A 20,651-nucleotide genomic window follows, 5' to 3' on the forward strand; every position below is an offset into this window, starting at 1 on the left:
AACGATTACTATATTTTATACCAAAATGATCAGTATTACATTTAAAATTTGGTTAGTAAAAAATACTGAAATGTCATTAGAAAATTTAACATTTGTATGTATGTAATTATAATTTTAAAATTGCAGTATTAATCAAAAAATTAATCAATATTGTATTTCATATACGGTTAGTAAAAAACTGAAATGTCAGTATGACTATTTTTTGGTTGAGAAAACCCCAGTCTTTATATGTCCCAGTGAAAGTGACAGTTGGATGAAAGTGCGTCGCCGAAACGAATCGCGCCGCCCCACGTCGCAACCCCGCTCCTTTCCATCCCCACTCCGATTCTGAACTCACGCTCACCCTCCCCGCGACCACGCTCCTATCAATTCCCACCGTCATCATGGTCCACTATCTGTTTCGATTATTTTTTTTATGCCGCATGTTTAAGAGGGCTGTTCACCCGAAACCTTAATTTTGTTGCCGTTCCTTATTTCGATATATATATTGAGTGAATGTGAAAATATAAATCAATATGGTTGGGGAGGATCCTACAAAAGCAATCTAAATTCAGTAAAAGTTTCGCAAAAAATTATTATAAAAGTAATACTTAAAAAAACTCTACTTTCTCGACAAAATCGCTTTTTAAACTATTTCCAGTACCAAATATCGATGACATATTTAAGCAAGCTTCCATTATAAAAATGTGTAAAGAAAAAAATAACAAAGAATATCAAGAATTTTATAAACTAATGAGAAATGGAAACCAATTTATCACACCAAATTTTAAAACAACACAAATGCAAAACCATTATACTTTCCAAGCCATAAATAACTATAATAATCTCCCTTCTGAATTGCGCTGTATTGTTAACCAAACAGAACAAATAAAAAAAATTAAACACTTTTTCAAAAAAAACTTACACTGAAAAATTTTAATGTAATTTTTATATAAAAAATATTATAATAGATTTTAAGAATTTATAATAGAATCGTAGCTCCCTTATCAGGCACAAGAGCTACTCTTATCTGATAAGGAATACATGTCCAACTTTGAAATAAACATTATATCCTGTAAATATATGTATATGAATAAATAAAAAAATAAAAAATAAATATGTATATATATATATATATATATATATATATATATATATATATATATATATATTGAGTGAATGTGACAATTGCGCTTCGACCAGATAAAACGTATTTTAAATCGACAAAATCGAGGTTTCTTATTCTCCAGGTTTCTTCTCCGAAACTGGACCAATTTAAAAAAAAATTTCATCATCGGTATGAGAAAGATATTTTCTGTGCAACTATGCGTGTATTTTTTTTAAATCGATCGTTAAATAAGCACGCTGGACTTTTGTCGTGGGTGTAAAAAAGAGGCGATTTTATTTATGTTTGGCGGCTTCTAACTCCTATAAAAAATAGCTAATAAAAAAATAAAACGATAGATGCAACCCAATGGTGGATATCCATAGCATATTAAAAAATAATTTCTCTAGTGCCATAATTGAGGAAGGAAGTCTAATACGTTTGTATGGACAAGGCGCTGGTGTCTAGCCCTCTTAAGACTGGATACGGAAGCAAAAACATCATAATATCTTAGCAGCCAACACCTATTTATTTAAGGCTAGGTTAAGGTTGGTTTTATTTATTTAAGATTATGTTGTTAGGGTTGATAGTACGTTGTAATTCGAATTACAAATTCACTGACATTTTTTCAGTTCGGTGATTACTAGTCAAATGTGAACCAGTCACAGGACAATCGGTCACTCTAGATCGGTCACACATGATCACCCGACACACTCAAAATGGTCACACCCTAAATCTGGTCACACCCGAAAATTAGTCACGAAAAAACTGGTCACACCCAAAAAATTTTAATTTTAACTTTTTAACTTTAAAATCAGATAACGATATAAACACGTGTACATATTGATATCGCGAAACATTCGAAAGGAACAATCTTGACAAATTAACAGCAGACAGAGAAGGGCGAACGACATGGCCGCAATTCAGTCGGCTTGCACCACCGCCTGTCAGAATCAGAGTGCAGCTGGCGGATTCGGTGTTCGCTCGTGCTCGTTGTCGGAGTCTGATCTTCCCGTGGATCGCCAGAAGCAGAAGCAACCATTGAGAAGCATCATCAGCCCGCCACGATGTGTGGAGGCTTCACGTGCTCCAAGAACGCCCTGGTGTTGCTCAACGGGGTCTACGTGGTTAGAATCGCCAGATCGTCACCAGATTATATCTACATATATCCATTACCCACCCCCGCCCCGAATCACGACTGACTCATGTTTCCACTTCCACTTCCAGATTGCACTACACATATCACTACACATCTCCCAACAAACTCGTTCGTCCCTACAAAGTAACCACTCCCTTTGGATTATTCGACGTTTTCTACATTTCCTACATGTACCAGAATGTGTACATGGGGAAAGTAGTCGATTATAAATTAGAATGCCATATATTCAAGTCGTGCGAATCGTAGGGAAAAATCTCCATATGGACTGAACTATTCATATCAGTATTTTCATAACATGTGTTGCTGTTTGTACATCCTTCTATGCGGTTAGATTAATCAACAGGTTTTCAATTAAAAAAATTTCTTCATATTGTAATTGACTGAACCAATTTTTCAATCATGCGGCTAATGATATTGTGAAAAATAATAGTTTCAAGTTTAATACAAGTTTCCCCCCTTCCATTCTATGTACATACATGTCATCATACATCTTTAAATCATCATTCTAAATTTATAGGTAGCGTTACATATGTTATGTTTCCACTATTAAAACACTCATTAATGCTACTTGTGATTTTGATTTATTTTTTAATATATAGCATTGTTAATTAATTGATCATTAGAATTATGAATTTTAATTTTTTTTTTCTTCTAATTATTTTATTTAATTTATTATTAATTTTAATTATAATAATAATAATTAGTATTATTATTAGTTTACTAGTGTTGTAACCGGTGAAATATCATCGCATGGGTTTTGACATATTATATTATTAAATAAAAAAAATTGAAAGAAATGTGTCGGTCCTGTGTTCGATCCGCACGCCATTGAATTGTTTTCAAATACCTTTTAAATATATTTAATTTAATATTTATATTTACTTGTTTAATATGAAAAAAAATAGTAAAAACTACCTACCTACCTACATATAAACAATATAAAACACCAATCAGAGAAATAAAATATTAATAGAAGTGGCTTTAGGTGTTATATTGTTGTCAAGTGACATTCTGTCCACGGACAGATCTAAATAATTTTAGCATCAGTCGTATTTGACGCTTGGTGCTCGACGTATGTCCGATAAAAACTTCTCTGTTTGTTTATATTACTCGCAAGATGGGCAAGCATCGGTAAAAATTGCACAATACTGTTGCGTAGGGGTGGGTGGAGGATCCAAGTAAAAGCCAACAGTCGTTTCACAGCATTTATTGATGATTAAGGAGTTACACACACTGTCACTGCTCCGTCCAGAATGACATGAGATCGCCTACGTACCGCCTTATAAGGGGTAGATCTCTCAGGACGTCTAATCTGCTTACCTACTGTATAGTCACGTATTCGGATATCTATTCCCACGGTATGAGAAGTGCAATCATTGTTTAGCTTTCATGCACTTAGCTTGTTGCTAATCCCTAAAACCACTTACACCGGTCTCACGGTCTCTCAGGAAGTCTACCCGTCTTAATCCGATCGCCGTTACTCGGCGGCTCTGTTTAGTATACGTTACAATACATTCAAAAACACACAATAAACAACATGGGATACATTTTATTCATCATAAGTATTCCGTGCGATGTAGCGTATTTATAGAGACGTACCGCGTAAAATTGACAACAATTATTTATTCGTAAGGGCCCCTCTATTATTATTACATCTCTCTGACACCAATAGAAAAATTGATTAATTAAATAAATTTTCAAAGATGGCGCTAAATTTTCAAAGAATTATTTGCTTAGAGGAAACATCGGTAGTAAACAGTATATATAGACGTTTTTTTATTTTGTTATTATATTCGTACGTTTTTTTAGCATTGTTTTAGTTGTGACGTACAAATGTATGTCGAATCGAAACGACTATTATAGTACGGCGAGCGTTATCTCAGATACACACACAGACAGACAGAATAGCGATATTATATGATTATTATAATTTTAACCTAGATTATGATTAATATTATTTTTTACTACCATTATTTGTACTAATATTGTCAATACTATTATTATTTCTTTCTCTTTTGTTATTTTTTAATATTTAAACTTTTTTCTTATCTACATATATGCGAAATTTTTAAAAATGGCCCATCTTTTGATAATTATATTTTATTATTATTTGTAATTAATTAAACTGTAAATTTTCCAAAAATAAATAAATAGTCCCAATTCTATGCTCATATATAAAAAGACTTAAAATTGGACCTATTGCTTTTTAAATTCAATAAATAATCAGGCAACGTATTTTTTGCTCAATAAGATTCACATTGGTATTGAAATGTGATGTAATAGGCAAATATTTACTTTCATATATTGAGTAAGCTCCAAATGCAATTCATTTACAACATAAATTTAAAAATAAGTTTCATCAAATCGAATTCCATTGAATAATTTAAAGGTCAAAACATTTTAAGTATACACACATACATACATATATATTGTATCTATACTTTTTTGTTAAATATTTTAATTTTAATGCTACTTTTTCACTATAAGGCACTATTTTTGTTTACTCTAATATATTTTTCGCTTCAGGTTGTCGCTTTCATTTTAATCGGAGTTGCCGTTTATGGACGTGCTGCTTCCATCGTCACCAATCTCCCGATAATCGGAGGAATATTAGCATGTGGAATTTTGCTGATTCTAATTTCGATGTTGGGACTTGCCGGAGCTCTGAAGCATCATCAAGTGATGCTGTTTTTTGTATCCTTTTGTAAATAATGAGACGATGAACATAAAACATGAGTGAGATAAGATTACATCTCTGTGTAAGTTTTCAAACCTCTGATGTGATTTAATATGTCTTATGATACTTCCTTAACGTATTCTATAGTATATGGTGATCTTGTTCATGTTGTTCTTGATCCAATTCTCTGTGGCATGTGCGTGTCTGGCTGTCAACAACGATCAACAAGAAGGTTTTGCACAACATGTACGATTATTTTATCTCTATTTGTATTTTTATGTTTTTGTTAAGTATTCGCTAATACATATTTACATTTTGCATATTTTTCAGGGATGGACCACGGTAAATCCGGAAATTAAAACCAAAGTGCAAGAGACATTCCTGTGTTGTGGTTTTCTTGATAGAAATATAACTAATGGCACTATGGGACATCCACCTTGTGATTCAGTCAATGTGAGTCATTTTTTAAATATTTTTATCTTATCATTCTTAACCCTTTGCCCGCGTCAATAAATATAGCGAACAAAACCCCTGTACACGGCACCTTTTTCGCGAATTTGGCAATCGAGTTTTCGACCTTAAATACAGATTTTAATATTTACTCAAGTAACCAGATATGTTAATTAACACATAAAGTATTATTTTAAACAATAAAACACATAATATATCTCGTAATTTTGACTTAATTGTCAAATAATCATTCTTCATACAATTGAGACGTATCGTCGCCATTGTTCAACAGACGTGACGTCACATAAACGAGGTTTTAGTATGGTTCCACAAAAAACTAATTTTAACTGGTATATATTCATTTTAAACAAATTGAATAGATGGCATTCAACTCTCAGTAATATATCCAACCAATTTTGAATCTTAAAACAGTTGAAATAGGCGCATATAATGCTCAAAATCCCGTGCAAAGTTCAGAAATTCTATGGAAGACAGCCACGCTACAGACTTGTCGCGCAAAGCTTCCATAGAAGACGGCCGCGGGCAAACGGTTAAAAAAAAGTTTTTATTTTGATAAGTTTTTACGTTTATGTACATATATAAAACTTAATTTTATATTTCTCAGCATCTTTGTTCAGCTTCTGGATGTCCTCCGTGTATGGAAAAACTGCAAGCTACTATCAATCATGCATTTAAACTGTGTGGTAGTATTGGGCTATTTTTCAGTTTTACAGAGGTAATATATAAACTCCATTATCATAACATAAAAAAATATTAGGAAATTTTATAATTTGTATGTTGAAATTTTTTAAACAGTTTGAACTTTTTCTTAATTTAAATTCCTAGCAAGTCTTATACTTCATTGAGCGATTTTAAATTTACAAAGCGAATCATAACCCAGCCAAATATTTTACTAACATGTACATATATTACATATTTGAACATTTCGAACAAATAATAAGTACTATGGACTCAAAATTTTCTATTTATTTTCAGTAAGGTCAACTTAAATATGACTTGAACCCGTAATTACATAGTATTATTTAAATGAATCGTCGATCATTCTTAAAACATTAATTTTTATTTTAAAATTTCCTTTATATCGACAAAAACTCACTATGGGCCGTAAACACATCCACTGTGTTTTTAATAAAATTTCATTTCAAACTTCCTTTCATAGATATCATACCATCATATTTTTATCCAAAATATCGATAAACAAATAAAAAAAAAAATATATATATATATATATATATATACATATATATATATATATATATATATATATATATATATATATATATATATATATATATATATATATATATATATATATTTTTTTTTTTTTATATATTTCTATGGTTTAAAGCTTGACTTATTTTCCAAGGAATTGATCGATTCAGAAAAGATTGCGAATCCCTAAATATTGAAATTGAGTGATTTTTTTTCTCGCTTAAAACAGATATTTCTCAAATTGAATCTTTCGTTCAAATTTATAACACAATCTAATATATAATTTCGAAAGAGACCTTGTATGTATGTTTGTTTGTTTGGTTCATAAAATCTGTGACGTTCAATTTAATAAAAAAAACAAATTAATATTCAAATAAATTTAATCAAATGTTTAATATTGATTAGCCATATTTAAGCGGTTTATATTACAAATACTGAGCGAAGCTGGGTTAAACCACAAGTGATGTATATATTTATTTACTTATTAATAAGAAGAGTTTAGTAAAAATAGAAGCATACAGTATTACAATATTTTTTCAAAACGATGATACCAAAAAAGTTTCTATATATTAATTTCTTTATGTATCCATTATATATAAACCCCAACCATAGGTGGCACACAGGTTGCCCAAGGTGACACCTATGATTAAACTTTTGTACATAAGTACCAGATTCCATCATTACATATAATATAAGTTAAAAACACTGCAACAACCCCTACCACTCAACTCGTCCACTACGGAAGCCGCTATACCAGCTCCGTCATACGTAGATGTCCCTCTTCCCAATTCATCAAACAAAATCAAAGAGTTGATAAGAGTGTGCCTCAATACTGCTGCTGCTTCACTCAATTTAACCAGGAAAGCTGACTGTCCCTACATGACATAGTCATCGCCCAGTCTTGCAAATATTCCATCGATGACAGCCAAACTGCGCATTGCAGCCCTTCTTGCAAAAATATTAAGATTATTGATGCGAAACACTAAATATTTTATTCAATTTATTGGACAAACCTTTCCCTATAACTTATTTTAATACGATCTTTCAATATTGAAATGTATATAATTTTTATAAAACATTTGATACAGCAATCATTACAGGTTGAAAAATACTAATCTGATAATTCATACATACGGTCTAAGACAATTGTAAAGATGCCGTATTCTAATTTTCAATTTAATAGATAAAAAGGTTTAGGAGCTATGTTTAAATTACAAAACCTATTATTTTGCGAAATATGCGGACTCTCATAGAGAGTATTTGAAGAATTCGGGTGGTCCATAATGAGTTCAAATAGTACAACTACATATTTTTTCTACTACTAATATAATCTATGTATGTATAATAGTATGTATACATATATATAATTTATCTGTTTGTGATGCCTACTCATAATCATATCATTAAATAGTTTATCCTGTCTTGCTAACATGTTTATTCCACATTAAATCTTCATGTTTTAACTAATAATATACACTTAATTACAGTTTGTGGGTGTGTGGTTGACGATTCGATATCGAAATCAGAAGGATCCAAGAGCTAACCCAAGTGCTTTTCTGTGAAAATCGTATTTCATTACTTCCACTAACATTATGTGACATTGGGATTAAGGTGCTTGAATATCTACATTTGCATGCATTGTCTATTTGTTGTCATTGTCTTAACATTAATCGGTGTCTGCTTAATATGTACATTCATACTTCTGCTGAGAATTCTAATACATATGTATAGAGCGTTGAAGGTGTACCATGTTTACATCTCTATATTTCATCTTTATCGGCTTTTAAATTCAACTACACATACATGTGAATAATATGAACAATTCCCGTAAAGAAGTAATCATATACTAAGTCAGGGTTTCCCAAACTATGTTCCGCTGGTGTTCCACGGAACCTGAATAGGTGTTCTGCGAAAATTTTGCTATGGTTTTATAGGCTGCAACACATTTAAACAACTTCTACCTCAAATTGAAAGGCGAGTGATGGTCAATCTCCACTGATGTTTATGAAGTCAAGAATCTAAGCACATACAGGCGGAGAGTTCGAATAGAAATTAGATACGGAAATAAAAATTGTGGAAAAAGTAATACAAGAGATAAAATTATTTTGGATTTCATTAGTTGAATCAAATAATTTTGATTGTTTTCCTGTCTTAGATAAATCACTTAAATTTTAAAGTAGATGAAAAGCCAGTAGTTTTAAAGTAGATGAATTTTAAAGCTATTGAATGATTTCTGAGCGAGTTTGTCAGAATAATACCCGAATATGGCAAAACAAGCTATTTTTGTCTTATTTCCGTTTTCTGCATCCTATTTATGCGAAGCAGAATTTTCTTATTATGCTGCAACGGTCAAAGTGCAGGAACAAACTCGACACTACCCCACGTATAAGAATTGAACTCACCTTTATTGTGCCTGATATCAAGAAGATTTGCGATTCAAGGAAAAAATTTAATCAAAGTCGTTAAGAGCTTTATTTAATATATTTAAAAATATTTATGAAAAAGATGTGTTTTAATAATATATTTTATTTTATATTTACCCAACTTTAAAAATAAGCTAAGTGTTCCGTTAAAATTTGCGGATTTGTTAAGTGTTCCATTGCATAAAAAGTTTGGGAAACCCTGTACTAAGGTATAGATGTGTAATACATATATATTCTACTTATATTGTGTTGTCTTGTGCATAATTCATACTGGCCCGAATGTGTAAGATGGCCTTCCATTTTTTTATTAATTTTGTGTGAACCTCACCCTGCATTCGGGACAATATTATAAATGTTTTATTGAATATTGTAGAGAGCATGCCAAATAAGTGTCTATTCATATGTGTATGTAGCATTAAATAACATATTTAATCCATAGCATATCTAAAAACGGAGATAAAATCATATAAATCTGAATGTTGTATATATTTTGCAGGCTATTGTTTGTTTGAGAATGTCAAAATTGCTTATACTATATAATTAAGCACATATTTACACTTAAATATTGCAACTACTATATAATATATATATGAAATATATAATATATATATATATATATATATATATATATATATATATATATATATATATATATATATATATATAAAATGTATTTTGGAATTATTGGGAAAATATGTAAAATATGATCACTCTTAATTTTTTTTTTAGCTATTAGCTGTATGGTTAGCAAGAAGATATAGAAATCAACCTGATCCCGACTATAAAGAACCTCGAAGCACTTATCCACGAAGTCTGTATTAGTTCTATCTTATTTAAAGTTGTTTAGGAAAATTGATTACTTACTATAAATCGCTCCAGAAAGTTCATACTTTTTTTGTGGAGAATTTAAATATATAATAATCATAAATATGTTTTCTTTTTTCAAAGAAAATATTACATGTAGATTCATTAATTGTATTTAAAGTTGTGTATGTGCTAAAAAAAAGTACTAAAGTAAAAGTAAAGAGAAAAGTATGTAAGAAAATTTCTTCTGGCGAAATTTTGGGACTGTATTTCTGATTTAGAATTATTTTAGAGATTGTATGAACAAGCATGTGTAATGTAAATGTGGATATATACGTATTTATATTATTATCAAATAAATGGTGTAATTTTTGACCAAATATATTTTGTCAGTAAGGATTAAGAAGTACATACATTCATATGTAGTCTCTTTTTTGATGATTTTTCAAATCTTATTCTGCATTTATTCAATATGTATTAGACTTAAAAAATAAATAACACTTTGAATATACGAACATACATACGTATATTCTGTTTATAGCTCATTAATTTTATTGAAATGAATTTAAACGTAATTTATTTCTTTTTAAGTCAAAGAGATTAATAGATACATAGTTTTTTGCAGTGATAATTTATAAATTTAAATATATTTTCCTTCTTGATAATTGAATTCTGTTAGAAATACTAAGCTAGAATTATTGATATCTACTCTAATTCTTTATATGCAACTAATGAAATATAAATTATTTTCTTTAAAATAATCTAGTCATGTTTATAGAAATACTTACCTTTTTTATTTTAATTGCGTTTGTAACACTGCATAAATTTTTTTTAAATAAAAATGTGATACTATGAAATATTTTATTTGAATATTTAGCAGCTATTTCATTAAACCTTCATTACATGATATATTCAAAGGCTGCAAGTAACCTTCGACCATATTATAATCAAGGCTTAATTCCTTGAGCGAGGGCCACAAAAATACATACATCAAATCTTAGTTTATAGTACATAGAAAGTTGTTATTCATATCATGATTTTATTTTCGACATATATGTATAATAGCATTATAAAAATCATGTTATATAATTCCAACATTGATATCCCCATTTTAATTTATTAAATAAATCATTTACACAGAACATATCAGACGAAAGATTAGCATATTAGTATGTACATACATATGTGCAATGTATAAACTTTTATGTTTATTTTTGCATTTCATACATTGTTATTCTATTACATACATATATAACATTCCACAAAACGTCAAGACTGCTATTAAATTATATTTTATTTTAATCGTGTGAGAACGTGATTGATTTGCTTTTCTTTTGAGTCAATTTAAGTTCTTTTCAATATCCTCGTTATACAATTTGATGTGAGTTAATTATATGTGAAACTCAAATATTTATTAAATTTAAATTGTGTAATTTATATGAAGTTATAGAACTTATAATAGATGAAAAGTAATGCATATTTTCTCATTCAACTTAAAGACTAAACTTCTGTTTGATGAAATGTGTCCTTTAGTCATTATCATTTCTACAACAAACGGGGGGAAACCTGCGATTGAATTGGAACTTACATAATTAGAAAATACTTTTGCTTTAATTATCTTGCTCTTTTCGTAAGAAAAATATTGGCATTTTCGTGTATTTCTAACAAGTATATTTTTATATGTGAAATTTATTGTTAATAATATGTAAATAGAAAATATTACCATAATTATGTTCACATTTTCTAAAAACATTTGTCCTTAATGCGATAAAAGTATAAAGCGTTTTGAAAATACATATATACATATTTGATTACATCTATTATATTTTTAATTATACAAAAAATAGTATTTTGATATGTGACAATAAAGAGACTCAATAATTTTTAAATGACAATGTTCGGAAATAAATTATTGATTCAAAGTATTTATGGAGCAAAAACTTCAACGTATAAAGAGCTTTGTACCATAAAACGAGTATCAATATGTTAAGATTTGATCATACCAATTTACTGTGGCACATTTAATGTTCTTTAATTTCAAACATTGATTCTGGTTTCATACATTATTTGTTAAAATTTACAAATACAAAATAATACATTTTAATCAGCTTTAATTTTTTTCAAATAAACTTTTTATTTTATATTGCCGTTTAACTATATATTGTCATCCCTTTTGACATTCTCATATTATTATAAAATTGCAGTAAATATTATTTAGATATAAATAATCTTAAGAAAATATATACATGATTTACATTAACTTGTTGGAATTATTTGTGTATTTATCCTGATTAAATATAATATGTGATAAAATTTCGAATTCAAAAAGTGTTTTATTTATTAAAAATATTAAAGAAAACAAAGTCATACCTAGGCACAATGTTTTTGTTTCATTGAAGCGCATTTTACAAAAACACTTTAATGTTCGTTAACATTTTTGATAGTTGAAATAATTATAAATATTTTTTAGAAAAAAATGTCCTGATTTGAGTTTAAATTAATAGTAATCGTAAGTGAAACATAAAAGAGGTATGTAAAAAAAAATAGCAAGAATGCATCAATGGTGTTCGAACCCTGACACATTAAATTTTCACACCTCTGTAGAATACAATTCTTCCATATATTGTTTGTTTGTCTCCTTTTACAAATTAAATTATTATTTTTTTCAAATAAAAAGCCTTTAAAAATGATAATGTTTGACATCACAATTTATTATTATATACAACTATTAAGTAACAGCTTATTATAATGGGTTAATTAGTTGCTTGCAAAAGTGAATCGCTACCAGTATAATCGTAGCTACGAAAATCGCATGCCCGGTCTCCCGGCGAACAGAAAACTGCGTGGATGTTTTTTTTTCGAGATTTTTATTATTATTGTAACGTAGAGATTAGGTGAGTGGCGCTCGTGGACCGATAGTTTACTAGCGCAGATCAACTGATCTCTCGTTTTGCGCCAAAATGGCCTCGACGTATAGAGAAGTCGTATGTTACGGCTAATAGGAACGCTCGACTCATCGACCAACAATATTGCGCCCAATATGTATAAATATGGGGCGCTCTCAAGCTGGAAGGCATTCTGAACTGGAGCGCCGACGAGAGCAGACGAATAAACCGCTTCTACAACCCTCCTGCGTCTTTATCTCCGATCCTGGAAACCCCCACTTCACGTCCACGCAACATTATCAATAAAAAAACCTTCTGGCAATAATATTTGCGCAGTTGTAAGGTATGTTGACCGTATCCCGGCCTAACGAAACACATGTTGTGTAGTTTGTAAAAGGATCGTTTATTTTTGTTCAATTGTTACAATGGTTATTGTATGTACGAAGAGGTTGAGCTTCGGAGAAGTGAGCTGGCTGAACTCCAAAGGTTCACTCTGGTGTTGGGAGCTGTTGCGTCGCTTTATATACGTTCTGGCTTGAAGCATGCCGTGTACAGATGCTTTGTCTCCGTTTCCAGGACACGTGTTGACCTGTTTTCGAGGCACGTGTCTTCGGTACACGTGTGGTTTATAGCTATGGGGTCAGCGCCAGGACGTCGTTCGTTTGAGAATGGGGTCGTGTGCCACGCTTAAACGCTTGCCACGTGTTTACGGTTGCCTGATGACATCACTGTTGGGTTTCGTTCGTTTTACGATCGAGCGATGAACTCTTTCTTCTGGAATGGTCGAAGGGGACATTGCCCTTGAGTTATGCATGTTTGTACAGGATCGATGATAAGATTGTAGGAATCTCGTCATCGTCATCGAAACATTCGAGAATATTCCACAACAACAAACCACATTCCGCGCAGAACTCGCACACGTAAACAACACGCGCACTTCTTGGAATCAATCGCCAAATCCTTCGAGAATGTTCCACCCCTCACACTCGAGCGGAACAAAACCAGTCGAAGCACACCTGCAGCCATTATATTAAACTCAAGCGGAACGCCCCTACCAGTCGAGCGGAACCAAAACGGTCGAAACACGCCGCCGCCATTAAACTACATCGAGCGGAACGGCGCCAATCGTTCCAGAAAAGTCCACCCCATCGACAAAAGCGCATTCCTCGCTTACGCATCAACAACCACCACCATGGGTCAGGTGACCACAGAAACACTATAAAAGGAGGTACAACCCAAACAACGCCAGTCGACCCACAACAGCAAGCGTCGACACACAGCAGCAGACCAGAGACCTTCTGAACATAGCCGAACAACGAGCCAGCAACACACTGCCGCATCCAGAGACCTTCTGAACATAGCCGAACAACGAGCCAGCAACACACTGCCGCATCCAGAGACCTTCTGAACATAGCTGAATGCCGAGCTAGCGACACTCTACCATATCCAGAGACCGCTGAACGCCATACTTTTGCCCAAATATAATACCTTTGTACAACCATAGGCAAACAATAAAACTTTATAAAACTAGCACAACAGTGTTTCGTTAGGCTGGGATACGGTCAACACATACCTACCCCGCCTACAAGATCACTGGTTTTGATTCGTAATAGCACAAGTCGTGCTAGATTCTTACACAGTTTTCTGTACGCCGAATTTTCGTGCGCCGAGAGATCAGCGCATGCGATTTTCTTTGGTTCGGTGAAAATTCCGCAAAAAGCGACTTCGCGCACGTCACTAAAATCTCAATCACGGAACATCTGGCACTCAAAAACTCCATCAATCGTGAAATATTGTACTAACGAAAACTCGAGTGCCAGATATACCGTATTCGCGATTTTTGTGGCATCGATTGTCGTGCATGCTATCGCAATTTGTGCAATAATCCGTTTACCATTCAGCATATCCAAAACTGCTTTACGTATTTCGAATTAATGAGTACATTTTAATGGCGTGTTGTGGCGGTCAGTCAGTTATGTCAAAACGTTCTGAATATTGAGGTTAGGATTTCGTACCGGTGGTGGAGTGGAAAACAATTCACTGATTGACTGATGATTTATGATCAAGTTAACCAAGTCAACTGACCAACTGATCATTTAAACAGAGTCAGCAGTAAGTTTTCGCTTCTTTCTTCACATTTTTTTCAAAATGACATTTTGTTCTCTGTGAAGATGTAACCAAATACTGTGGCTATTTATGCGTTACATATATATTATGTATATTTCCAATTAGTATTTATTCCATTGGACCATTGCCGTAAGGCATTTGTGTTTACACATTTATACGCATTTTTTATTTGCATTTGTTTCAGACTATATAATCATGAGGATTATTAGCTTTTTATCGAGTAAAATCGGCGAAATGACGGAGAAATTTTCCAATTTACCAAAGTCATACATTGAAAGATCTTATAAACAGGTAATTTATATTACATAGGCTATCCACAGTAATTTATATTTCATATGTAAGACATGAAATATGAAAATATGTTCTCTCTGTTTAGGTTTTCTGGCGTAATCCCCGAGGCTATCCACAGTATCCAAAAAAAGAGATTGCTCGTAAACATTATCAATTTTCTACTGAACGTCCGTGGACATTTAAATTTCAACATCAAAATATGACTAGGCGCAAGAGGAAGTTGCTCGAACCTATTTTAGAATGGAGCTTTTTCAAGTCTAAATCCATTATAAATTGATTATACATATATGTGTTATGTTTTAATTGAGAGTAATTAAAGAATTGTTTTTTATTTTATCAATATAGGGGAGATCGTGTTGAAATCATGGCAGGCAGAGATAAAGGAAAGCACGGAATCATTAGTCATATTTATCAAGAACGAAATTGGGTTATCGTTGAAGGATTGAACACTTATCTTAAAACGGTGTGTTTTTTTCTCTAATATATTTATAATTTGATGTGCAATTTTATTTTATTTTCATCTTCATATCTTAGATCGGAGCTACTAAAACCTATCCGGGTGCAGCCGTACAATGGGAGCTGCCTCTTAATGTTACAGAACACGTGAAATTAGTCGATCCTGAAACTTTAGCTGCAACCGATATTGAGTGGCGCTTCACCGAGGAAGGAGAAAAGGCTAGTTTTAACATTTTTAATTGTTTTTGTATAGTTATAAATCTTATCTGAGCGTTTTATTCATTCGTAGGTTCGAGTATCTAAGGCGACAAGTCGTATCATACCAATTCCAAAACAAGCATTCGAAACTTATGATTATAAATCTAAAAACTCATATGTTGAAAATCCTACGAAAGACACCAAATCAAATGTTATATCTGAAGTAAGTAACACATACTGACACGATTATAGTAAAACCTAAATTTAATTGTTAAACAGTACTAAAATTGGGATTCAATTCAAGTTCCTTATGTATAATGAGAAGCACTATGTTCCGGAAGATCCAAACATTATATGACGACATAGTTTTGGAGTGTGTTGCTTAAACTGATGTTTCATATTTGATTTTTATTGTAGATTTCTTTCAAACCAGAGTTGAAAACTTTCGAAATGGACATAATGGATAAGATGGGTATCAAAGAGGACAGAGTTCCAGCAAAAACGTTTTGGTATTAATGTTCACAAGTTTATTTGTGAATATTTACAGAAACAATAGCATTATATATACTAGAAATACGACTATAATTATTGTAAAGAATTATACTTAAATAAACTAGATACAAAATAGTTACTTTTTTATTTTTGTACTGTTCGTAATAATAATAAAAAAATATATTAAAATCTTAATACATTTACAGCATGATCAAATAATACATTTAAGATTTCTTACTACATTTGTAAGGTGATTTACTATTTATATCTAATTTCGTAGCTGATTATATAAATCCGTTGTCTACTGCGTGCTTTATATTTCCACTTAACCGTAGCCTGCCATTTTTAGATTTTATTGGTTTAAGAGTCCAAATTGTCGAAATATCTACAGCTTCTGTTCCCTAGAAAAAACAAGAAAATTTAATAATTATATATATATATATATATATATATATATATATATACATATATATATATATATAAGTGAATTAGCATTGAGTAAGACAGATCTCGGATCCAGTATTAAAGTAATTACTTTTAAATCCATATCGAAAGCATCTTCCGGTTCAAGAATAATTACTGGAGTAGATTCAAAACTGAATCCTAAACCAAAGAAGGAATACTTTTTCACATCGTCCATGAATACATTCCAAGAATAAATCTTTTCTGGATCACTTCCCATTGCTCTGATTTGCTTTGATAATATTCCATGATAGTGTTTCAGCATAGAGTCGTAGTATTCTTTCCTCAAATCTTCGGTAGAGCAAGCATAAATGAAAAATCCAATGTCCAAAATGGGCGATGCACATCTTCCCAATTGAAAATCGATCATTTTAGCATCTGTGGGTCGGTTAGTTTTGGGATCATATTTAAATAAAAAATTAGGTGTCCATGAATCACCATGACTGAAGACACCATTGGTGGTATCTATCGTCGCTGCTTCCATTCTGTCGAGCGTTTTTTCAGTTGCAAATGCTTTCGCTTTTTCCAGATAAATTGTGTCGGGATACTCTTTTTCGACAGAATCAATTGCACAATTACATGCTAATTTCCAAAAGTTTCTATACCAATCCCAGTGCTTTCTATTGTAATACATTTCTTCTATGATCTCCTTTAACTTGGCGAAACTATCTGGATGTTGGTCTTTGTAAGCGAACGAAAGTGCATGCAATTTCGCAAAACATTCTAATGTAACTTCGCAGTGGGCATAATCAATACCCTCTTGTCTGACGGCTGTTGTGAAATTATAAATGGACAAATCTTCCAGAGCCAAAAAGTCATTTTGGCCATCTGTAACTGCAGCAAAAACTCTAGGGCAACATTCAAACGGATCGTCAATATTTTTTTCAGCTTGAAATTCGAGCAGCACGGGTAATATGTACAAATAAAAGTTGATTTCATTTCTGAAAAATCCTTCAGATCTGAAGGTTTTCCTTCGTGCAATGTTTTTCGGTAGACTTTTGAGTATAGTTTTGATGGAAACTTCAACGTTTTCCTCAGTATTGCCATAAAAAGTAATTCTGTAAACATCACTGAGATATGAATCGCCTTTTCCAGTTCCTTCCCCAAACTGAGAATAAAATAATAAAAAGCTTGTAATGAATGGCTATTTAATTCATTCATTTTCATTCAAAATCAATAAATATGATAATATCACGTCACGCTAACCTCATGTCTAGTGTATTTCACTTCTTTATTAAACCATGTGGTCATTTGCTGATTGAGGTATTCATGTGTTAAGTATTGAGAAATATCTAGCAGTTCGTTTATATTGGACATTGTAATGGAAACTAAAAGGAAAAAATGATTGTTATAAAAATTTTTGACAGATAATGAAGTAAAGCTTTACTATCTATTAAAAAAATTCCACTGTTAGATTAATATATAAGTTGATAACACACTCACTGTACGTATGGCAAATTTGACGATGAACAATGTACAGCAAAACACTAGACACCAGCAATCGGTCAGATGCCGTTTTATATTGTCAAAATTCTTAAGCTTGTATTGCACAAACACGCTATGACGTGTCAAGAACAAAATTCAACTTCCGCCTTCAATTTTATATGAAAATGTATGGCAAACCATATGATAAATAAGCACTCAGCATGCTAAATGGGTTCACTTTTGTCAATTTCTATTGTTAATCTTTTTGACCTTTTTTTTGCTCTCTAGAGAGCATATAAAAAGAGCTGAGCGCCGAAGCTTAATATATATTGTAGGAATATAGCACGACTTTACAGCTATTACGAATCAAAAGCAGTGATTTCATCATCGATCCTGTACAAACATGCATAGCTCGAGGACAACGTCCCCTTCGACCATTCCAGAAGAAATAGTTCATCGCTTGATCGTAAAACGAACGAAACCCAACAGTGATGTCATCAGGCGACCGCAACACATGCCTGAAAAGTCGTTAACGCGTGGCATATGACCCCATTCTCAAACGAACGACGTCCTGGCGCTGACCCCACAGTTATAAAGCACGCGCCTCGAAAATAGGTCAAAACGTGTCCCCAACACACGTGTCCTGGAAACGAAGACAAAGCATCTGCACGCGGCACGCTTCAAGCCAGAACGTATATTAATAAGAGGTAAGTAATAAAGCGACGACTCCAGAGGTTCACTCATTTAAAAATCAAAAAATCACTATGTTAATGTGTGTATCTAAAAAATCCGTTAATGAAAACATATTTTAAAGAATGTACCATTGAAAAGGAACATGATTTAGGATAAAAAATGAAGGTGATTATATGCAAAGAGGAAAGCAATGCTATAAAAATATATTGATTATAAAGAGAAAAAAAACTAAAAATTACTTGTTTTTAGGTTATCAATTATTATTCTTTATATGACTTTAAATAAATTTGACAATTTTTAAGATATACATAGATATTTGTACACACTACATAAAAACTCGATAAATTCTTCCGGCTTGTCCAATATAGGTTAGAATCCGCATAGGTTATCAATAATGTCTGCCCATCAGTGCCGGTTTTAGGGGGGGACTGGGTCTGGGCTCGATGAAAAGCGAAAATAGGAACAGCCTGTTCCTCTTGTATAATGCTCGCTCACATTAAGTAAGGCTGTACGACAAAAAGAGAGAGAATTTTACCGAACGCCACTGATGGTAACCCATTTTTTAATATTTTTTCTAGGGGCGCTTAGAAAAAAATTGTTCAAGGGCGCCATAGGGTGTAAGGCCGGCACTTCTGCCCATGATAGTTGTCTACATCTGAATAAAGATACGGCATGGAAAGAAGAATATATTCTACATTCATGTTTACAAATTATGCACAAATGTATGTATGACAGTCATGCTTAAGAAATTAAACTATATTTTCTTGCAAATGAAATTTGCCCTTGACTCTGGTTAAGTAATAAACCGAGTTAATAAATACTTCGGTTGGGTGTAGGATTATATGTAATTGCTATATTTTACATATTATAAAATAATTAGAAATTATGGTTTGAAGTTTTTTTTAACAAATATTGTTGTTGATTATAACAAATGTGACCAGGGAAAGAAATAATTTTTTTAGACCCATAACATGTTCATAAGCCAAGCCCAATCACATATGTGTGTATGCACTTTGGCAATTTTTAATCCCAACTCTCACTTGTGCTCTGGGCCTTACTACAGGCTTAGTATATGACCAAAATATCGGTTTGAGTGAAGTATATATTATAAATATGTATGTACATACATATATGTAGTATGGAGTAAATATATTTTTAATTGCTAATATTCGTATACAAACATTCAATAAGTTCTGTAAGTTATCTGAAAAGTTTAATCTAACATCAATCAAACACATATATGTATAACACTATCATTTTGATACATACACACTTATATATTATAAATCAGTTTTCATTACGATAGTACACAAGTGATAATGAAAATGAAAAAAAAAGTTGTTTGGTGCATATTTCATTGTTTGCAATATTCAATAAATATTCTTATTTTTAATAACATATACTTATCATTGACATACATACGTACCGTGTTTTTTGTCTCATGAACGTGTAAGTTATAATTTTTTTTTCTTTTGCAAAATTTAAATGTATAGGAAACATAATGTACATATATTGAAATTGTTACTTACATTTAGATAAATACATTGACATTTTTCACCGCTACAATATTTTGCGAGAGGAGGTTTTGCACTTATTTTACTAGAGCCAATCTTGGAGAAAAAATAAATAGTTGTGAAGCCAAAAAACTGCACGTAGATGCATAAAAATAAGTATATGCGCAAGTAAAAAAAAGCAAGTCTTCTTGTTCAAGAATAATAACTGAAGTAGATTCGAAACAGAGTCCTAATCCAATGACGAAACAGAGTCCTAATCCACTTCGTCCATGAATACA

The 20,651-nt window shown here is 31.8% G+C and overlaps 3 protein-coding genes across 4 annotated transcripts; 2 read left to right on the top strand and 1 right to left on the bottom strand.

Moving 5' to 3' along the window:
• The first annotated feature begins 2,002 nt into the window (after positions 1–2,002).
• On the top strand, positions 2,003–12,153 carry Tsp97E (Tetraspanin 97E). 2 transcript variants are annotated; one of them, XM_077431554.1, is made up of 7 exons: positions 2,034–2,211; positions 4,770–4,937; positions 5,068–5,166; positions 5,251–5,373; positions 5,996–6,106; positions 8,091–8,214; positions 9,756–10,684. In XM_077431554.1, the coding sequence occupies exons 1-6, from the start codon at positions 2,152–2,154 to the stop codon at positions 8,163–8,165; spliced, it is 636 nt and encodes a 211-aa protein (XP_077287680.1). In that variant the 5' UTR covers positions 2,034–2,151; the 3' UTR covers positions 8,166–8,214; positions 9,756–10,684. The 2 variants fall into 2 exon arrangements, with proteins under 2 accessions (XP_077287679.1, XP_077287680.1); XM_077431553.1 differs by lacking the exon at positions 8,091–8,214 and having other exon boundaries at positions 2,003–2,211; positions 9,756–12,153.
• A 2,359-nt stretch (positions 12,154–14,512) lies between these two features.
• mRpL24 (mitochondrial ribosomal protein L24) lies at positions 14,513–16,416 on the top strand. Its single transcript, XM_077430675.1, has 7 exons — positions 14,513–14,827; positions 15,027–15,133; positions 15,219–15,388; positions 15,479–15,596; positions 15,668–15,808; positions 15,879–16,010; positions 16,205–16,416. The coding sequence occupies exons 2-7, from the start codon at positions 15,038–15,040 to the stop codon at positions 16,301–16,303; spliced, it is 756 nt and encodes a 251-aa protein (XP_077286801.1). The 5' UTR covers positions 14,513–14,827; positions 15,027–15,037; the 3' UTR covers positions 16,304–16,416.
• Positions 16,296–18,317, bottom strand: LOC143911679 (uncharacterized). Its single transcript, XM_077430674.1, has 4 exons — positions 18,185–18,317; positions 17,948–18,069; positions 16,815–17,849; positions 16,296–16,680 (listed from the first exon to the last, which is right to left on the bottom strand). The coding sequence occupies exons 2-4, from the start codon at positions 18,056–18,058 to the stop codon at positions 16,564–16,566; spliced, it is 1,263 nt and encodes a 420-aa protein (XP_077286800.1). The 5' UTR covers positions 18,059–18,069; positions 18,185–18,317; the 3' UTR covers positions 16,296–16,563.
• Positions 18,318–20,651: the final 2,334 nt, after the last annotated feature.

This window comes from Arctopsyche grandis, chromosome 5 (assembly GCF_051622035.1).
Source record: "Arctopsyche grandis isolate Sample6627 chromosome 5, ASM5162203v2, whole genome shotgun sequence".
Taxonomy (NCBI): domain Eukaryota; kingdom Metazoa; phylum Arthropoda; class Insecta; order Trichoptera; family Hydropsychidae; genus Arctopsyche; species Arctopsyche grandis.